The sequence below is a fragment of the Pipra filicauda genome, unplaced genomic scaffold (genome assembly GCF_003945595.2).
Source record: "Pipra filicauda isolate LSUMZ 115617 unplaced genomic scaffold, ASM394559v2 scaffold14_size4853619_pilon, whole genome shotgun sequence".
Lineage (NCBI taxonomy): Eukaryota > Metazoa > Chordata > Aves > Passeriformes > Pipridae > Pipra > Pipra filicauda.
Genome location: NW_024103985.1, coordinates 87,672 through 106,495, shown reverse-complemented (window position 1 = coordinate 106,495; position 18,824 = coordinate 87,672). Strand labels below are relative to the sequence as shown.

The window sequence follows — 18,824 nt, the reverse complement described above, 5'->3', positions numbered from 1 at the left end:
CTGCAACAATTGTGTCTTTTTTTTTTTCCTGTGGAAAGTTAATACCATCCCTTCTTGGGGATGCAGCCTGTGGACCTGTCTGTGTACAACTCTTCATGGAAATACAGCGTCAAACTGGGCAAGGTTTAGGACAGGGCCATTCAAAGGCTTACAAAATATAGTTTAAAATATGTTATCTATCTGGCTTATGATGACAAAGAACATGACAGAGCCCTTTCTAGAAAGCACTGTAAGCTCCCCAACAGGAGATGTGTGTCTGTACATACATATCCTGGCTCTGAAAAAGGTGCTTGACATCTGTTTTCCCCAAATCAGCAGCAAACCCACTTTCCAGAATGGATTTAAACCCTGTGCAGGCAGGACTTCACTGGCAGAGAGGAGAGAACAGAGTGGGTGCAGCTGCAACATTTACCCATGACACCATCCCTCAGTGAACATCCATGGATTCATCAGGAACATGAGGCATTTTCTGACCTGTTTACTGCTCTGTGGTGCACATTCCTCGTGTACAAAGGAGTCACATCCTCCCATGACATACAAAATGGATTGGTCACATGCTTCTCTGTCACCTGGCAGAACTAATTAAGGACACAGCACCACTAAAGGTCCTACCTGTCCCAGCATCTTCAAGAAAATGAAGTCACTTTCCTTCAGCTTCTGTTTTGGGGCCCATTTTTCAGAAGCTTTACTTTGTTCCTGTATTTCCAATAAGTGAGTGTTTCATGGTCACCTATCTGTACTTATCATCATCTCTTTGCTTCTTGGGCTCTCTCTCCCTGCTCCGGTCTCTATCCCTGTCCTTCCTGTCTCTGTCCTTCCTGTCCCTCCCTCTGCTCCGCTCCTCTCTGGAGTCCCTCTCTCTCTCACTGTCGCCCCAAGCCCACGACCGCTCTCTTTCTCCCCAGCGCTTGTCCCTGCTCCTCTCCTGGTCCCGGTCCCTCGTTCTCCAGTCCCTCGTTCCCTCACGAGACCAGTTTCTTTTCTCCGATGATCCTTCTCCATAGAAATCATTTTTCACATTCGGCAAATTGATGGGCTTTCGGAAAGGTCTGTCCCGTCCTCCGAACCTCAGCTGCCCGGATTCTTTTTTGCCTCCAAAGCCACCCCCAAGCCTCCGGGGAATCCATCCTTTGAGAGTCCTTTCCAGCTCAAAGTCTACAAAGATCTCGTGCTGGTCGATGACCAGCCTGTTGGCGTCTCTGTGGGCCTTCAGGAGCGCACGCTCCTCCTTGTACTCAATGAAGGCATAACCCTTGGAAAATCCCGTGACCAGGTCCCGAACCAGACGGATCTTCCTGATGTCTCCATACCGGGAAAAGACCTCCTTTAACTTCTCCTCTGTGGTCTGAAGGTTGAGCCTCGCCACGAAGAGGGTGAGGTGAGGATCTCCCGTCACTCCCTTGTTGGGCACGTACCGCGCCAGCATCGCCCGCCAGATGGCCCGGTCGTGGGGCTCCTCATCCGTGCCGTCGATGCTGCCGGCCTTGAGCGGGTCGTACTCCTTCGCTATGGGGGCCCAGTCAGCCATGGCCTGCTGGGGGAAACACACGTCGCACAGGCTCACAGGAGCAGGCACGGGCTGTGCAAGGAGCGCTCCCAGCCCCGATGTACTGTGCCTTCATTCAAAAATCCCCCAAAGTGAGATAAACGTACATAAAGCGGCCGCGTGGCTGTTGTCTGAGTTCCCCTCGCGGGGCAGGGCCGTGCCGGGAGCCGGAGCCGCCCCCGGCCGTGGGGAGCCCGCGGGCCTGGCCCGGCCCGTTCCCCGCCCGAGGAGGCCCCTCAGCCCCGTCCCCGCCGCCGCCTCTCCCCTCCCCTCCCGTCCCGGTCCTTCGGGCCGGGGCAGCCGCGGCCGCTCCCGCCGGGCTCCATTTCAGCCCCTTTCCCGCTCCCGCCCGGCCGGGGCCCTCCCGTCCCCCGGCCCAGCCCCGCTCCCGGAGGGCGCTGCGGAACCGGCTCGGTGCCGGTTCCCGGGGCTGACCGAGGGCCCCCAGTCTCTTACCGGCAGCGGCGGGCGGGCGGTGCCTCCTCAGGGGAAGGGGCAGGGCGGGAAGCGCGGCCGGGCCGCGGCCACGGGCCCGCCGGGGGCAGGAGGGGTCGCTCCGCCCGCGCCAGCGCCGCCCGGGCCGGCGGGAGGGAGGGAGCGGCGGGAATGCAGCGGGGCCGGCAGGAGGAGGAGGAGGAGGAGCTGGACGACGAGGAGGAGGAGGATGGGGATGGCGGCCCGGAGAGCGCCCTGGAGAAGAGCCCGTTCCAGCTGACGGCCGCCGATGTGTACGACATCTCGGCCGTGGTGGGCCGGGACCTGCTGCAGCTCCGCGCCGGGCCCGAGCTCCCCGCCGCCCGCGCGCGGCTGCAGTTCAGGATCGTGCGGGTGCTGGAGATGCTGGAGGCGCTGGTGAGCGAGAGCAGCGTGGCCGAGGAGCAGCTGCGGCGGGAGCGGGACAGTCTGCGGCGGGAGCTGGAGCAGCTCCGGGCGGCGGCGGCCCCAGGCAGCGCCCCGCAGGTGGGTGCGGGACAGGCCGGGGCACAGGGACACGGGCCGGACGCGTGCGGGTCGTGGAGCCCACCCCGAGCAACACCAGAGGGGCCGGAGGATACTCGTGGTCTCTTTTGTCGCAGCAGAACGAGTCTCACAATGTCAATTCCCGTCTTTGGCCATGAAGCCTTGGAGCTCTTCCCGTGGGGTGTTACAGGTCACAGTGCTGTGGATCCCCCGCTCCCGTTTCACCGCTTTATCTCAGCAACGTGCGGTGCCAGCAGAGTTGTTCAGGCGCTCACAGAGTTCACCGAGTACAAACCCACCGTGTTCAGTTCTCACACAGCACCGGCCCCACATGAGACAACTTGCCATTTAAGCAAACGCTAGAGCTTTGTTACTCTGTGCAAGAGAAACTGTGACCCAAAAAAGCCATTACCACAAAGGTCTTAAATTAGGAAAGGAGAATTCAGTTCTCACCTATCTCTGCCACAGATGTGATGTTAGATTGCTTGGTTTCTCCCACCATCAGAAAAGCTGATAAAAGCAGCTTCTTGGCAAACTAAATTGCAAACACTTTGGGACAGAGACGTTGCTTTTAGCTGTGGTCAGAGCCTGTCACAGTTGGGGCTGGAAATGCAGTGACAAAAGGGAATACAAAAGTAATATGAAGAACTATAATTAAGTGCTTAGAAAAAAAGTCAGGATTGTGATCAACTTGTACTAGTCCTACAAATTACTCCATGGTTTTGAGAGGTTACAAGATCATGACCAGCACTGTTTCTTTTCCAGATCAGCCTTGGACCAGATAAAATGGTGATCGACCTCACAGATCCCAACCGGCCACGATTCACGTTGCAGGAACTCAAAGATGTGTTGCAAGAGAGAAACCAGCTGAAAGCTCAGCTTCTGGTGGTGCAAGAGGAGCTACAGTGCTATAAGAGGTACAGCATGAAGGCACCAAAGAATTAATAACTACTAATAACAATTAATTAATTCTTGTCTGGGGAGCTTATCAGACGAGAGCACGGCAGGCTCGGGCCAGGCACTGTCCAGGCGTGTAAGAGACACCTGTGCTCCCGAAAGCATTCAAAGAAAAACAGGGGAACAATGAAGTCTCTATGCAACATAATTTTAAAACTAAACTCCCTTTTGCTCTGCACAGTTCTCAGCCTGTTCCCAGAGTTGTCCCCTACGCACAGCTACTCCCACTCCCCATCCAGTGGGTTCCCATGCACAGGAATCCATCTGTGCAGTCACAGCAGTTGCACACACACAGTGTCCAAAGCCACACCACACACCGAAGAGCACGGGGGTTTCCAGCTCAGCTTGAGTCAAAGTTTCCTTCCTCCTGCAGTGTGGGGACACTGCCTTATCTCTGGTCCTGCGCTCCCGTGGGGGCATGGACTGCTCTAGGGACAGAATATTGAGCTCTTTCATCATTCAAGAGAAGCTGTGGGGGTTTAGGACTGCCAGCAGAGGGTTGTGTAAGGCACTTGAACTGTGCAGAACAAGTGCTTTGAGAGGAGGGTTTGGTCTTTCTCAAAGGGACCAGCCTGGGAAAACCGGTGTGAGCCAGAGGGTAGGATGAGGGAAGGGTCTTGCTCTTGGTGCTACAAATTCATTCACCCCCAAGGCTGCTCTCTTCAACCCTTGCCCATCCTCAGATTAGATTATAAACTCTTTGGAGCAAGAAACTACTTCTTAATCTGGACACAAAGTAAGCACATCAGATTTTAGTTGAGGTATCTCAGCAACAGCCTCCTGGATGCAGTGAGCCTGCCCTTTGTCTGGTCTGTAACAGGCAGGTTAAGCCAAGAAGTTAAAAGTTAAATCCAAGAATTTACAAACTGCCTGACAGCATTTCCCCAGCTCAGCTGAATGCTTTGCTGTGCAGCCAGTGAAATGGCTTCTTGCTTTGATTTCCCAGCTGTTACACAGCTTAGTACAGGCCAAGTTAAAAATTAACAGTGGGAATGTTTTCAGGTTTTGAGTGATTTCAGTCACAGTGCTGTGCACTGAGTGTGTCAGGGCTGCTTTTCAGTTCAAGTAATTTATGAAGTTATCTCCTTGTAGACTGCTATAGCTTAAGCCAAAATCCATCTTCCCTTTAAACAGTCACATAAAATTCTAATTGTAATTGTACAGCCATAAAGAGGAGCTGTGCAGGGGAAGGGGATAAATATATGATCTAAAATGTCTTGTGTATATTGGAAATAAGCTCTATTATGCACATTGGAAATAAGCTCAGTTTAGCACAAGGTACCAAACATCCTCCCAAGGATTGGCTCACACTCACTGATGGTGTTTGGGGATTGCAGTTTTCGTGGTGATTTCTAGGTAGAAGTTGTGCAGATATTACAGCTCTGCAGTGTCACCAAACAGCTCATAGTCCTTTTTCTCCAAGAGGAGAATCTGCCCCAGAATTACCCCATTCCTGATGTCACACCAGTTTCTAGATACTCTGTGTTTGTGCTTCCAAACCCAGCCAAGTGTTGCTTGGCTGCTCTCAGCCTTTGGCTCCTGCAGGCACAGGCTTTGATCCACTCAGCTCTCCCAGCAAATGAGGTCAGCTCAGGACAGTGACTGGCAGGCTGTGAAAACAGAGTGTGCAGGCTGGGAAAGTCCAATCTGGTTCCAAGCAGGGAAAACTCCTTTGGTAAAGCTGAAGCTGGTGCCTGAAGCAGGAGGTTACAACCTGTGGAGTGTAAGAAGAGCCAAGTAGGATCACACAATTGAGAGCTGAGGCAAAGCCTTTCTTTTCTCCTCTGTAGGGTGGAAAGAGGAACAGGCACCTGCCTTGCAGGGGAGCTGGGAATATCCCATGTGTTCCCAGTCTTGGTGGCTGCGCTGAAGGTACCACAGATCCACCCATGCAGGAATTCACTTTTTGTGTCTGCACCATCCTGTTATCCTTGGACCTCTCTACATATCCAATGTGTAATTCCACATCCCTTTCACTCCCATTATGATTTGCCATTTTTCTTCTGTGGAAAAGTCAGCTTGTTACTTTAGTGTTCCCACAAAAGCATAGCCCCATTGCAATACTTAGGGGTAACAATTCATTATTTTCCATTCACTACAAGGAAGAGTCCGGGCTGCCCTCCCTGTCCCATGAACTCCCATTCATCCCTGTCCCAGCTCACAGGGTTTAACATGTACACACTGTCACTATGCACAAACCCATGAAAAATAAACAAACCCCTTTCTTTTCCCAGTGGGATCATCTCACAGAGAAAGGACCAAACTGAAGAACTGGAAAAAGAAAGCAGTGGCAGCAGCGCTGGCACCAGCAAGGACAGTGAGAAGACAATCATCAAACGGCTGTAAGTTTGTCTGCAGCTTTTTGGGCAGAATTTGGGAGAACATGGCACCCTCAACCACAGCGAATCCAGGGATGGATGCTGAACTCCAGCCCAGTTGGCTGGATATTGTTTTCTCTTGCTCCCCTTGTAAAGTTAAAGACCTGATAAGGAAATCTTTTCCTGTGGAAAAAGCACTCCACAGGAAGGCAACCTCCACCCAGGCAAGCAGGGAGTCACTTTTTTTTAGGAAAAACAAGTATTTCAGAGCAAAACAATGCAATATTTGCCTCCCCTGCCAGCACCTCAGGCCTGTGCTGTGGGAACACACTGGCCCTGGAGGTTTGTTTTCATTGTACACAGTACCCACAAGCTCAGGCCACGTCCCTAAAGTTCCCAAAAATAGCAGAGCACATTGACACAGCCACCTCACAGCATTTCCAACTGCTTTTCTGCTTGTACATTGTTTCCTTTCTCTTGTTGATTTTTTTAGGTTTTCTTTTAAACATGGAAAATGAGCATCCTCAAGGACTCCTGCTGAGCACGGCACTGATGAGGGAGGAGACAAGGGCTGGGAGAAGCAGCACCACTCCTGCTGCAGAGAATGAGCAACCTCATCAAAATTGTGTTGTATAATATTCTTTCAGAATAGTTTTTACTCTGCTTTTTCAGAAACTGCTTAAAACAGACACTTTTTGTATTTCTTAGATTCCTGTCAGATATTACCCACATGTAGAAAATAAACCTTTATACACAGGTGGGGTTTATTCTTATTAAAGGAGCCTGTGATGATCAGTATAACATATTTACCCTGTCCAGCTATCAGAGCACTCAGCCCAAGTGATTTTGCAAGATGGAGATGATATTTAAGAGATACGTGGCATTCCCAAGTGGCTGTTTGGGGTTGAGATGAATGATAGTGGAGAAGAGCACAGCAAGGGAAGGAAAGCTGCTGCCTCGTGCTCTGCCCACATGAAGGACTGAGGTGCAGAAATGCTCAGACTGGAACAGATGCACCAAACACCTCATTTCTGACAGCTGAAGGGCTCCTGGGGAAGGCAGCTGTGTTTTGCATAAGCTCTCTTCTTCCCATCAACTGCCACAAGCTGTGTGTTGGCCCCAGTAATGAGATTTATCACCAGTGGAAGGATATAGGGCAAACAGAGGAGTGGGAAAAGAAGCCTGAAAGACACCAGTTAGGTTCCCCATTTAGAAAGGTAGAATATCCAGAGCACAAAAGCCTGAATAGACATAAAAGGAGCAGTGACAGGTATCAAACTCTGATCTTACTCTCTTCAGAAGTGAAAGCAGGCTCCGAAGTCTTTTGATTCCCTCTCACACACTGGCAGCATGAGAAATATAGGACACTTCACACAAGTGCTGGGATGCACAGTGTGAGTGTGGCTCAGCAGAAGGCAGAGCTGCAGCCTCCCTTCAGAGTTCCTTGGCAACTGTGCATGAGAAGGCACCACCACAGAGGTCTGACCTCAGCCACCTGGTATAGGCAGGGTATGAACTGCTGAAGTCATTTTGCCATCTTCAAAATATCAATCTTAGCCATGCCCTCATGATGTATTTTGTAAAGCAAGGCAGCAGGGAAGGAAGTTACTGCACTGCCTGAGCAGAGGCTTTGTGCTCGAAAATAAATAAATAATCACGAATTAACAACAGCCAGGATACACCTCTGAGCTGAAGAGATGTGCTCTGAACTTCATCCTCCTGTGGTTTATCCAGGAATGTATTTTCCAATCTCCTTCAAAAAGGGCAGTTTAGCTCCCAACCCAAGGACATCTTGTAAGCACCGAGAAGTGCTTTCCACCATATTAGAAGATGAAATCTTCCTAACAGGGACAGAGATAAACATCCAAATGGCAGTTTCTGTGAGAAATATATTGATACCTCAGTTCCTAGGAAAGTCAAGGATACATATGCAGTGCAACATCAGCTTTATTTCCATCTGACCCAGTGCTACTCCATTATCAGTTAAGCCTTTCAGAGAAGACAACTTTGTTTTTATGTAAAACAGGGAGATCATTCCCTTTTTTGTTTACAGAAGTGATGCTGAAGAACAGAGGTTTTAAGCTATTCAACCTGATAAAGGACAAGTAAACGTTTAAATAAAATAAAAAGAATCATTTTACTCTAATCTTGACTTAAGGGAAGTGCTCTAGTTTAAGGGGATACTGTACACACTGCTGAGGTCTCTGCTACTGAGACCAGAGAAAAATCAGTGCCAACTCAGCTAAGTTGGCCTTATCTTACCTGAAACTCAGTACATGGAAGGTAACAGGTCTCCAGTTACTCCTTCAGAAACGTGAACATACCCAGGCTGGCTCTGCCGAGTTTGCCTTGTGTTAAGCAGTAAATATCAAGCATTTAATAGCTAATGATTTTCACAGCTTTCTTTCCAATGCTCATGAACTGCAATGGAGACAGGTAGTATAGCAGCCACTTCATCAATAATAAATATATTCTTTATTTTACAGAGACATTGTCTTCAAGTTTTTAATTTAAAAAATACATCACTAAGCCACCTCTCTTGCTGCTGGAGCACACAACCAGGATGTTGTTGCTATCTGACCTATCACATAGGCAAGCATAAGATTGTCCTAGAGGGCATTCAGCTGGAACAGCAGCAGCCTTCAAGACATGAGGAATAGAAGACATTAACAGAGCCACAGATTCCTTGCTGACATCTTCCAGCAGCAAGTGTGGCTGATGGCTCACAGCCATTTTCATCTACACACATGCCAAGCCTGCCTTGGCAAAAATTCCAACTGGTAAGAATTCATCTTTAACATAAAGGACCTGCATTGTATTGCCTGCCTATATCCCAGATTTGGTTCTCCAACAGTAACATTCCAACATCCATGAGATGCCAAGCGCTTGACTCCCACGTAACACAGTGGGACCAGACCATGCTGGACAGACCTACAGGACCAGGCAATAAGGAATCTACTTTCTTCACTGCGTGAACTTCATTGTTACACTTTGAAGCTGCACATGAAGAGGACTCCTATTTTTGGAACCGCTATGCTCTACTTCAAGCATTCACAGTAAATAAATAGCTTCTGATGTGGCTAATTAGCATAGGAAGGTAATACAAAAATTTTTGGAGAGAGCTTTTACTTCTTTAAAATCCTCTGGGAGACACCTCCAACAATCAGCCATCAATATAAAAAGGTACCTTCTTAAATTTTAGAAAATAAGTAATGTCAAACATTGATTCTCACTGTGAAGTTCTATCTCCACATTTGTACTCAGTATCCACCCAGACTATCAAAATCCATCCTTGTTTGGCTGGGAGTCATTTCTCCAAAGAAAGCAGCCAACCTGACCGTCCTTTTTTCCTCAGTGCCAGTGCATTTAAAGTTCATTGCCAACAGATTATACGACACCGAAAAAACTGGATTCCTACCACAAATTATTGGAGAATGATAGTAGCATCCATGCCAGAGAAGCCTGTCAGCACTGGGCTGGGAACAGCAGTGTGACAGGCAGTCAAGCCACCGCATGAACAGAGTACAGAAGTACTTCTGCTGTCAAAGTTAACGCCGAGTTCATCACCCCAAAGCGGAGCGTGAGATTTTCTTGCAAAAACAGAAGCACAACCCCAGTGATTAAGTTTCTGTGCAAGTCTTTGACTGCTCAAGTGGCACTGGTCACTGTGCAGAAGCATTCAGATTTTAGGGAGGGTTTCCTTTTATGATACAAAAGGTTTGGCAATCTAAGATCAATTATTGAAGCCTGCCTGGAAAACTGTAATAGGTGTTTAAATACTGCAAAGCAAAAAGGTAGTTTGTAAGGAGCTCGGAAGACCGTAAGCAGTCCACTAAGAAAGCTGAGGGACGTGAGGGCAGGAGAAGTAAATCCAGACTCCTTGTAGAACACTCAGTCCAGGAAAAAAAAAAAACCAAAACAAAGAAGATGAATTAGTGTTTCAGCCATGGATGAGCTTCAATGGAAGCTTTGCTCCTGTCTCCATAGTCGTACAAGAGTTCTTCACCTGCTTTAATGTCCCTGGAAGCAATGAGGATGAGATGAGGAACACCATCAATGTCATGGAGCTTAGTCTGACAGTTGCCACATTTGCTGTGATTAATGAGCCTTCCCAGACGGTTTGTTTCCTTTGTAGCATCGACACTGAAAGAACAAGAACAGTTTTTGTGGACCAAAACCCAAGTGCAAACAGGATAAAGAATGAGGCTTGGAAAATGAAGGAGAAACAGAACATTACAGACCAGCCATGATTAAACAGACAGCAATAAATATGGTAATGCAGGGAAACTAAAACAATCTGGGAGATTTTTAATTTAGCACAAAACTGAAAACTCTAGACTGTTTGAGCTCCTCTTTTCAGGAATAGCTGAATCCAGACGTAAGACACCATCAGAAAGGCTGGATACCTTAAATATCCTCCCCTCAAGAAAGCTGTGTCCAAGCTAAGTATATTTACTGAGTAAACCAGCAAAAGTAAATCAGCAAAAGGAAGGCTGAGAATGCCTAAATACTACATGCCCAAATTCCAGAGACCTGGATACTCCAGCTCTAGTGCCCCTCATTGCACAAAGAAGTGTTATGGCAGCTATCAAGGCACTTAGAATATAGGGCACTTCCAGGTAATTAATAGGTCACACACGTGGTTAAGTGACCTACGCTCCAGTATCCAGTAGGATCAGCCAAGGAGGAAAGAAGGTAGTCAGAGTAGTTACTTTTAGAGACCTGGAGTTTGGGGCAAATGAAACAGCAAATAGATAAAGCATGAATCTGGGGTGGGTGTTAGGTGCTGGGAAAACAAGGACACCCACTCAAAGACACTTGAAGGAAATGCTTCTCTTCCAGAGAGTTTGTCCGTCCTGCTTTTCAACCAAATCCTTGCAACTCAGAAAAGGGAGTTAGTTTTAGAAGAGAATAAGCAGGGCTAGAAATCTCATCCAAGTAGATGCAACTCTCCATACAGCTTGTGCTGCACTTCAGAGAAAACTGCTCTGAGTCACCCACCAGCCCAGACTTGGAGGGGGATCAGTGCTCCCCAAGATTTTCATAATTCACGGTTCTCATTAAAAACACAAAACTTGCATGAAAACAAGAAAGGGTTTAGTGACATCCAAAGCCTCTGTGAGCCAACACTTGAGGGAAGAGGAGCTTACCAGTAGGTTTTGCTGAGGTACTGGAAATAGTACATGTAGCAGCCCGTGGATGGATCCTGAGCATACACAGCCTCCCGTTTCTTGGCATCAGTGATCTCTATGAGATCCCCGTGATACTCCACCACAAACTCTCCTCGATTAAAATGTTTAGTAGCAATGACTCCTCTCCCCTTGCCATCGATGTAATCAATCTGGAGAGTTGAAAAGAAAATCAGCTGGGAAATTGGAAAGTATTTACATGATTGCAAATATGCTGATTACGAGGAAATGAGTGATTTGTCATTACAAAATGCTGTCAAAGGGAATTCAAACAAATTCTGTCTACAGCAGACAAAGCTGTAGAAGCTGCCTGGCATTGTGGAATAAACACAGGATGAGTTTGGGATTCATCCAGGTTACCAGGTAGTTTGACACAAAGGCTTCTAATTAGAGAAATAAGAATTACTTTAAATAAACCCTAACTCTTCTCTTTGTGTCTGTTTTTTCTTTTAAACTCCCTATGAGCTGGGGCAGTGAGCTTTTCCATTTCATGTGCACGTTAGCATACACAGGTTAGAAAGTTAAAGGAACAATAAGATTGATTACAAAAATTACATTTATCAGCCACCAGTACACTTTAGTATTCCTGTCTCCCCCTGTAAATTGGACAACTCCAAGGAAGTCCTATCACTGTCACAGATGTGACAATATTGATCTACAGGCTGCTGCTTTTCAAGAATCACAGTTCTTCTGCACTTCCAGGGGCCATTTCTGCTTTAAATTCTAAAAGGGGTGATCAGAACAACCCAAATGTAAGCTCTTGGTCTCAATAACTGCATTTGACAGCAGTGGGAGGAAAACCAGAACAACCCATTATCCCAAGAGCCAGATTGCAAACCCACAGCAATGGGCTGTACACAGACTAAGAGTATTTGTTGGCTGACACTGCAGTTACCTTCATTCCTTCTTCTTTCCCACTTGTAATCAGCTCATCTATTTTCCTCCTCTCCTCAGTCTGCAGAAGAAACGAGAACAAACAAAACCACAACTTTTGTAGTGTGTCCTAGAGCTGAAAGGCATTACTAGCCAGTGACAATCATTGTTCCAGACCATCCCATATTTCCAGCAAAACTGAACGGCAGAGAGACAGATTTCTACATAAGCAGCTGCATTCTGTCCTAGAACTGGACCAGCATTTCCAAATTTTAAGCATGTTCTTAACAGTACTTCCAGTGCACAGTGTTATTTGTACTTGGAATGGAAACCATTTACACACTTCCTCAAATCTTCAACTAACCAGCCACGTTAGAAGTAATGTCATTTAAACAAGATGCACTACCTCCAATTCAGATTTGCTCTTCCTGGAACTTCTCCTAACTGGGTAATAATCTGTCACTTTTCGGTTTGGTGTCCTTCCTTGTGTTCTAAGGGATAAGAAAGAGAGAACACACACACTTTTCAGACTATTTGTGAAGTTCCACCTCTAGGACAGAGGTATGTGCAAGAAATTTTTATTTTCAGCTTGGTATGTTGAAAGGTGACCAAGATGAATCAGTTTCTTATCAGTACTCTTCAAGTACTGATAATGGGGATGTAGCCAAAGCTACATCCCCATTTTCCCCCACGCTACTTCCACTGCTCCAGTACTAATAACAATAAAAATGAGACACCACTGGAAATAAACTGAAGGTCACATCACAAGTCTGGAGCCCCCTGTGTGCCTTGCTAGAAGGCACTCAAAAATTTAGGTCATGAAAACTGCTTGGCAAGGAATTCATTAATGTTAGGTCACATTACTCTGATACCATGAGAAAGAGGATCAGCTCAGCCAGGAAACCTCCAACTGTTCTGTTTCTGACAAGATACATTCCCATTTGTCCACAGAAAAGTAGGTCTTAATGGCTCATTAATTTCTTTTTCCACAGGTGATATTTCACTTGTGATAAAATACCCTGACCTTGCTTTCAAGGAAAATAAGAACCTCTGCAAGGTAGATCAATGCTTTGATGAGATTTTGTGGGGGGTTTAAGTCCAATATTCCCAAGAAAACAAGGAGCTCTCCTTTTACAATTCCACAAGTCACTTACTTTTTCCTTGGTCCACGTTTTGCTTTTACCATCTTTTTCTGAGCTGGCTTTGCATTGGCCTCCTCAGCACAGTCTGCAGGCAGGGGGGGCTTCTGGGATTCTGCAGTTTCTTGGTTTTGATCAGAGGGCACCGAAGGATTGCACCCACTCTCCTTATCCTTCTGCTCTTCTGCTTTCATAGCACCTTCAACTATTTTGCCACCATTCTTTTTTCCTGCTGACAGGAAAATAAAGTAAGGTTCTGAGCTCAGGACCAGCTATACCAGAGTGCTTTAAGTGAATTCCAGTGGTTTATAGTTCTGCTCCTACCCTGATACCACATCCTCCTGCTCAGACAGCTGCTGCAGAGGCAGGTGAGTGTGGCTCAAAGCTGAATAAGGTTTTCATGGAGAGCAAATGCCCAGGTTGAACAGTCCCATCTGCTGAGCCAGATGTTTCAGTCTCCCTGGAGAAGTGAAGCACAGCTGCAAGGCCTCAGCACAGGGACAAGCCAAAGCCATCTTCACTTCCTTGTCAAAACTGGGGAGCCAAATCAGGAGCTAAAGGCCCTGAGTTTGCAGAAAACCTGGCACTTGCCATGTTGAGAGGGACTTACAATACCTGCTGGCTAAAAGCATTTGCATCAAAATGTTTTGACAAATTACCAAGGTTATTAAAAATACATGTTTAAACACAAGCCAGCTGAGTTTTATTTCCTCTCCACAAACTTATGGAACATTCCCATTTCCAGTCACTGCAATGAAGCCCCTATGAACCCTGGCACTCAGCATTCACGGCCTGTGCTCCTCCTTCCCACTGCTTTTACTTCTTCCTGAAAATTTGACAATTGTTGTTTCTTCTCCTACCAGCACCTCAGCCTCATACTTGACAAATTAGTCAAATTACAGAATAAGCCAGTTTTAGGTAATAAAGCAGATCCAAAAAAATAAGACAAACTGCCAAGCACCGACCCGAAGAAGCAGAGTATTAATAGAATGGCAGGGAAATTGGGGCATATTGACAACACAAGCATTAGTTTTTTTATATCCAGACAAAACAAACATGGCCAGACAAAAGCCATAGGGAAAAATTGCCGGGTAAACCTATGACTGAAGTTTGAAAAGGATCAGGACACACCCGTCTTTGTAGAGTCCCAGTTTGCCAACAGAGTTGGCAATGGAGGACTGGGAAAGCTGCTGGGCCCGGGGAGCTGCCCAGCCTTTTTCACTGTGTATTAAAGCTTTCAAACTGTAGGTGGGGGGAACACATGTAACAAGATAAGAATCCAAAACTCAATCTTACCAGCTCCTTTCCTGTAGGTTTCCTTTAGTGTTTTGCCCTGACATTTCACCTCGTGATACATGACAGAGTTTTCCTCTTGAAGCGGGGGGCGAGCACCAGGAGCTTTGTTAGGGTTCAGGTAGCTGTAGATTTTGGATTGACCAATAAACACATTCTCCTAAAACAGACCCACACAAAAATCAGTACATCACAGAGATTGGAGGAAATTCGGCTTGGCATCCACAGGGCTGACAGCTGACTGTGCTGATGCAAATTATGATGCTTTAATGCTGCAGTTGCTGTTTCTAAGTAAAAATATAGCGGTGGTGAGCACCGTGAGAACTTCACTGGTGCAAACTCTCAGTCTGAGAGAGCTTTCGCATGACATGTGGCAGGATGAGGCAGTCAGAACTAACTCCAGCCTCCGCCCTGTGCTTCACAGCATGAACTCTGGTGCTAAAAAAAACCCCAAGCCCGAGCTCCTCGGAAGGAAGGCGGCTCAGAGAGCGCAAGCCAAATAAAATACAGAGACACAGCAAAAATTGCCCAAGCCCAGTACAGACTCCTCATAGCCAGAGACTGTGAGCTACCAGCTACTCCCAGGAGGTGTCAAATGTTACTGCAGCTCTATATGCTCTACTGAGCAGCACAGAAGACAGGAATCAGTTTTACACTCTACCTTGAGTGACACCTCTCAGGGAAGCCTGGGAGATAAACAGTGCTATTTATTTATCCATTATATGTCACAAAATAAAGTGTAAAAGTTGTTAATGAAAAAAAACAACATTGAAGAGTGGTAAGCCCAGTGAGGAAAATGGCAAAGCCCTCTGGCATCCAAACACCAGAGCCTGGGGTTTGTTCCCTGGCTCAGGCTCCAAGACACTGCCAGGGAACAGTGTCAAATTCAGCAAAGTTTAGTGGAGTCGTGTCACCTTTGCTTTTCCAGCCTCCTGCCACCTGGCTCCCTTTGCCTGGGCAGTGTATGTCGGATTTCAACCCTGAAATCTCAGAGTCTGGGCAAACAGATGCAACTTGGCCAAAATGAGGTTTGCTGGGCTATAGTTTGACTCGATTAAAAGCAATTTTCAGACATTGCAAACCAGTGAAAACAACAAAAACATGCTTCCATTTTTTTAGGAAAGTAAGAAACAATGGTTTCCATTAGTTAAAAAGAATAACTCAAATATAGCAGACTAAACAAACATCTCTGTATACCTGGGCACACATACACTGAAAAAACAGAGCATACAATACATAGGATAATTTTAATAATTAACATAATCATGAATAACAAACTTCATGTGTACATAACTGACACACAAAATAAGACCAGTTAAAGGCTCAAACCTTAGTCCACCAATAAACTTTACTGAAGATTAGCATTACAGAGAACAGTGTGATAAAAAGCGAGGTGGACACACCCTGAGCCCCCATATTTCTCAGACCTATGAAACACAAAACCTGCTTATTAAAAAACTGGGGCTTTGAAGCACGAAATACTACAAAAACACTCCATTTTATCAATTGCAAGCAATAAACCCTGTGCTGCAAAGTTCTCAAGATTTAGTGAGGAGTTTAAATATGGGCATTTTGAGAGAAAGCCCGGAGCAGCGAAGTGCAGCGTCCACCTGCCAGCTGAGCCTTCAGGCTTTGAACACACAGGAAACCAACAACTATTTTCCCAGCGCAGCTTCCTCCCCTCATTCCCAGCTCCCTGCCCGCTGCGCTCCGGGCGCTACCGAGACGCGGCTGCCACGTCTTTGTCTCTGCCAAGCTGGAGACCCTGGAGAGCAGAGATTCTCTCAGCACAGCAGAGCACACGAAGGGCTCTCAGTGGCTCTGGGGTTTAATGCAACAGCCGCAAATTATCTCCATTGGGCCTTAAATGCAAAGCGACCATCAAAGCTCCAGCCAGCTGCCTATGACAGAACTGCAGGACGGGGGAGATGGCACGGAGGGAGTGCCGGGGCTAGGGCCTGGCTGCTCGCAGGGGAACCACGGGAAGACACCGACTCGACCTAAAGTTACCCGATTTCTCAATGACTGCAGGACCCCAGAATCCCGGGGTTCCGCGGTTCCCCGGGGCAGCCGCCCGCCGATTCCCAACTCCCCGGGGGGCAGCGGAGAGCGCAGGAGCCCCCCGGGAATGGCCCGCCCCGTTCCGCCCGCCCAGGCCCGGGCACTGCTTACCCCGCCGGCCCGGGGGCGGCCGGGGCCCTTCCTGTCGGCGCTCTCGGGACTCGCCTTCTCCGCGCCGCCCGCCCTGGTCTTGGGCATGTTCTTCCCTAGGAGCGAGGGGGGAAGGTCTGCGCCTGAGCCATGTCCGGCGCGGCCGCCCGCGGTCATCGCCGGGCCGCCCCGGCCTGCGCCATGTTTAAAGGGCTGGATGCGGCAGGGCGAGCCGCGGCGGCCCAGCCCCTTCCCGGCGAGCTGCGCACACCGCGCGGGGGAGGAGTCCCGCCGGCCCCGGCGCCCCGCACCTCCCGGGAGGAGCTTCCGCGCCGCGGAGATGCCCCGCGCCGCGCGGCCCCCGCCCGCGCCCGCCGCGCCCTGGCCCCGCTCCCGCTCCGCTCGCCCCCGCTCCGCCCCGCGCACCTCCGGCCATAGCGGCGGCGGCGGCCCCGCAGCCCCGCGCCGGGCGGGCCCCGCTGTCCCCGCGGGGCGGTTGGCGGCGGCGGCCCGGACTCCGCGGGGAGACGCCGCGCTGCCCCTGGCAACCCCATTGGCCCAACCGCCTGCCGATCACCCGCCCCGCGCCTCTGATTGGCGCGCGGAGCCGCGGCCCGCCCTCTCCCTGTCACCCCGCGGTGGCGGGAGCTCCCGGGAACGGGGTTTGAACGCGCGTTCCCCGGGCGCTGATTGGCCCGCACGGAGAGCACGCGGCGCTCTGATTGGCAGTCCCGCGGGGAACGCCCCGCCCTCGTCCGGGCCGCGCCACGTGCGTTGGATCGAGCGGGAGCAGCGGGAGCGGGACTCGCTGGGCGGGGGGTGGGTCCTGTCCTGGACCCCCCCGAAACCCCCGTCCCGTCCGGTCTGACCGGGCACCGGCACCTCCTGCAGCGACCCCGCCAGCGCCTCCTCCCTCCTGTGCCTCTCCGGGCACACACAGCTCCCGCCACCTCGCAGCGGGGATCCGGGGGACCGCTATTCCCGGCGGGATTGTAAAACTCTGCTCTCTGAAATTATTAGGCTGCTTTACGCAATTTCTATCTTAAATCGCTCTGTTTGAAATTTAAGTCTATTAATTCCATCTTCAAAAATTGCCTGGAGAGCAGATAATACTCAAGTGTCGCGTCAAAGCTCTTCCCATGTCGTCTCCTACTCCATAAGGAGGGCATCTAAAGCTTGGCAAAACCACAAGGTGGGACATCAACGGAGCCGCCCCCATCATCAGGAGAACTGGAACAACCTCCAGCATCGATGCCCTGGTCAGGAGCTGCCAACAGGACCAGCGTGAACACTTGGAAATTAGGAAAGTGCAAATGCAACGAGTAACACAGCAATGAGGCAAGAGCACACACAGATCAGCGATCTGGGTGGATGTCAAGTGGATGCCATCATGGAAATCAGGATATTACCACTTTGGTGCTCCCTGATAAGTAGAATAACTACATTGAGCAACAGCAGATGACTATTGTTTCTTCTTATCCGTCTCAGCCCTTCTCCAACAGCACCTGTGTGTGCTCAGGACGTGGGGTGGTGGCACAGGAGCTGCCCCAAGTGTTATCACCACAGGGGTGGCCTCCCACCCACCGCTTATCTGCAGCCACAGGCTGCTGCTTGTCTCTTGGGCATTCCCAGAGTGACATAATCTGCTGGTTTGGGATGGTGATACACCTGAAAACTCTCCTTTTCCTTGAGAACAGAAAAAAACCCTGTCAACTTCAGCAAGAACTGCCCAGAGGGGGCCTCATTCTTCCCAGGCTGTCCCTTGGCAGTTGGGGGCTCACAAAACAGGAATGTGGTGTGACTGCACAGAAGGAGGCACTTGGAGAGACAAACAACCCCAGGTCTGCATGGGCTCTGTCATTTGTTACTTCTCTGTCTTCCCTAACATATGAGTTTTACAGAAGGGCAACCAAAACACACCAGGTGTTTCCCTGTTGACATCCACTGGGCATCGTGTCCATGACCATCCATGTCCATTGTACTCCTCCATCAAGGCAGGTCCACCAAGCTCTCCACAAAAGCACCACTGCAGACACTGCTCGCATTTTTCCACCCCAATTAATGCTGTCCTTATCTTGGATGCAACTGGAAAAAATCTTCATCAATTACTAATGATGATTTCCTTTTGCAGTAATTAAGGAACGTTGTTCCTAATATCTTGGAAAAGCTGTGGGAAACACCCTCGCTGTGGTTTTGCTCAGCTTTTGGATATTTTTTACTATTTATTTTATATATATTATATATGTATATTACACAAAGCAACCGAATTGGCATCGAAGCCACGCGGGCCACCAGTAGAGGGCAAAGGAAGCCAAGGAATTCTCTTCCCCAGAGCAACAAAGAACACAACGTCATCTCTAACTGGCCTCTGCTCCAGGCGCGGTGGGATCGCACCGTG

The 18,824-nt window shown here is 48.9% G+C and overlaps 3 protein-coding genes across 7 annotated transcripts; 1 reads left to right on the top strand and 2 right to left on the bottom strand.

Moving 5' to 3' along the window:
* Position 1: 1 nt before the first annotated feature.
* SNRNP35 (small nuclear ribonucleoprotein U11/U12 subunit 35) lies at positions 2 to 2,306 on the bottom strand. Of its 2 annotated transcripts, none has more exons than XM_027737580.2 (2): positions 2,003 to 2,306; positions 2 to 1,534 (listed from the first exon to the last, which is right to left on the bottom strand). In XM_027737580.2, the coding sequence occupies exon 2, from the start codon at positions 1,526 to 1,528 to the stop codon at positions 731 to 733; it is 798 nt and encodes a 265-aa protein (XP_027593381.1). In that variant the 5' UTR covers positions 1,529 to 1,534; positions 2,003 to 2,306; the 3' UTR covers positions 2 to 730. The 2 variants fall into 2 exon arrangements, with proteins under 2 accessions (XP_027593381.1, XP_027593380.1); XM_027737579.2 differs by having other exon boundaries at positions 2 to 1,531.
* Positions 1,806 to 7,927, top strand: RILPL2 (Rab interacting lysosomal protein like 2). Of its 2 annotated transcripts, XR_005562640.1 has the most exons (5): positions 1,806 to 2,506; positions 3,272 to 3,423; positions 5,254 to 5,335; positions 5,698 to 5,805; positions 6,275 to 7,927. XR_005562640.1 is itself a non-coding variant. In XM_027737582.2 (4 exons), exons 1-4 carry the CDS (start codon positions 2,153 to 2,155, stop codon positions 6,297 to 6,299), a joined length of 639 nt encoding a protein of 212 aa, XP_027593383.1. In that variant the 5' UTR covers positions 1,809 to 2,152; the 3' UTR covers positions 6,300 to 7,927. The 2 variants fall into 2 exon arrangements, 1 of the variants encoding a protein (XP_027593383.1); XM_027737582.2 differs by lacking the exon at positions 5,254 to 5,335 and having other exon boundaries at positions 1,809 to 2,506.
* Positions 3,596 to 16,882, bottom strand: KMT5A (lysine methyltransferase 5A). Of its 3 annotated transcripts, XM_039378875.1 has the most exons (8): positions 16,853 to 16,882; positions 16,448 to 16,542; positions 14,279 to 14,435; positions 12,998 to 13,214; positions 12,250 to 12,334; positions 11,866 to 11,925; positions 10,932 to 11,122; positions 7,711 to 9,924 (listed from the first exon to the last, which is right to left on the bottom strand). In XM_039378875.1, exons 1-8 carry the CDS (start codon positions 16,860 to 16,862, stop codon positions 9,714 to 9,716), a joined length of 1,026 nt encoding a protein of 341 aa, XP_039234809.1. In that variant the 5' UTR covers positions 16,863 to 16,882; the 3' UTR covers positions 7,711 to 9,713. The 3 variants fall into 3 exon arrangements, with proteins under 3 accessions (XP_027593379.1, XP_039234809.1, XP_027593378.1); XM_027737578.2 differs by lacking the exons at positions 7,711 to 9,924; positions 16,853 to 16,882 and adding an exon at positions 3,596 to 5,177 and having other exon boundaries at positions 16,448 to 16,672; XM_027737577.2 differs by lacking the exon at positions 16,853 to 16,882 and having other exon boundaries at positions 16,448 to 16,675.
* Between the last annotated feature and the right edge of the window lie 1,942 nt (positions 16,883 to 18,824).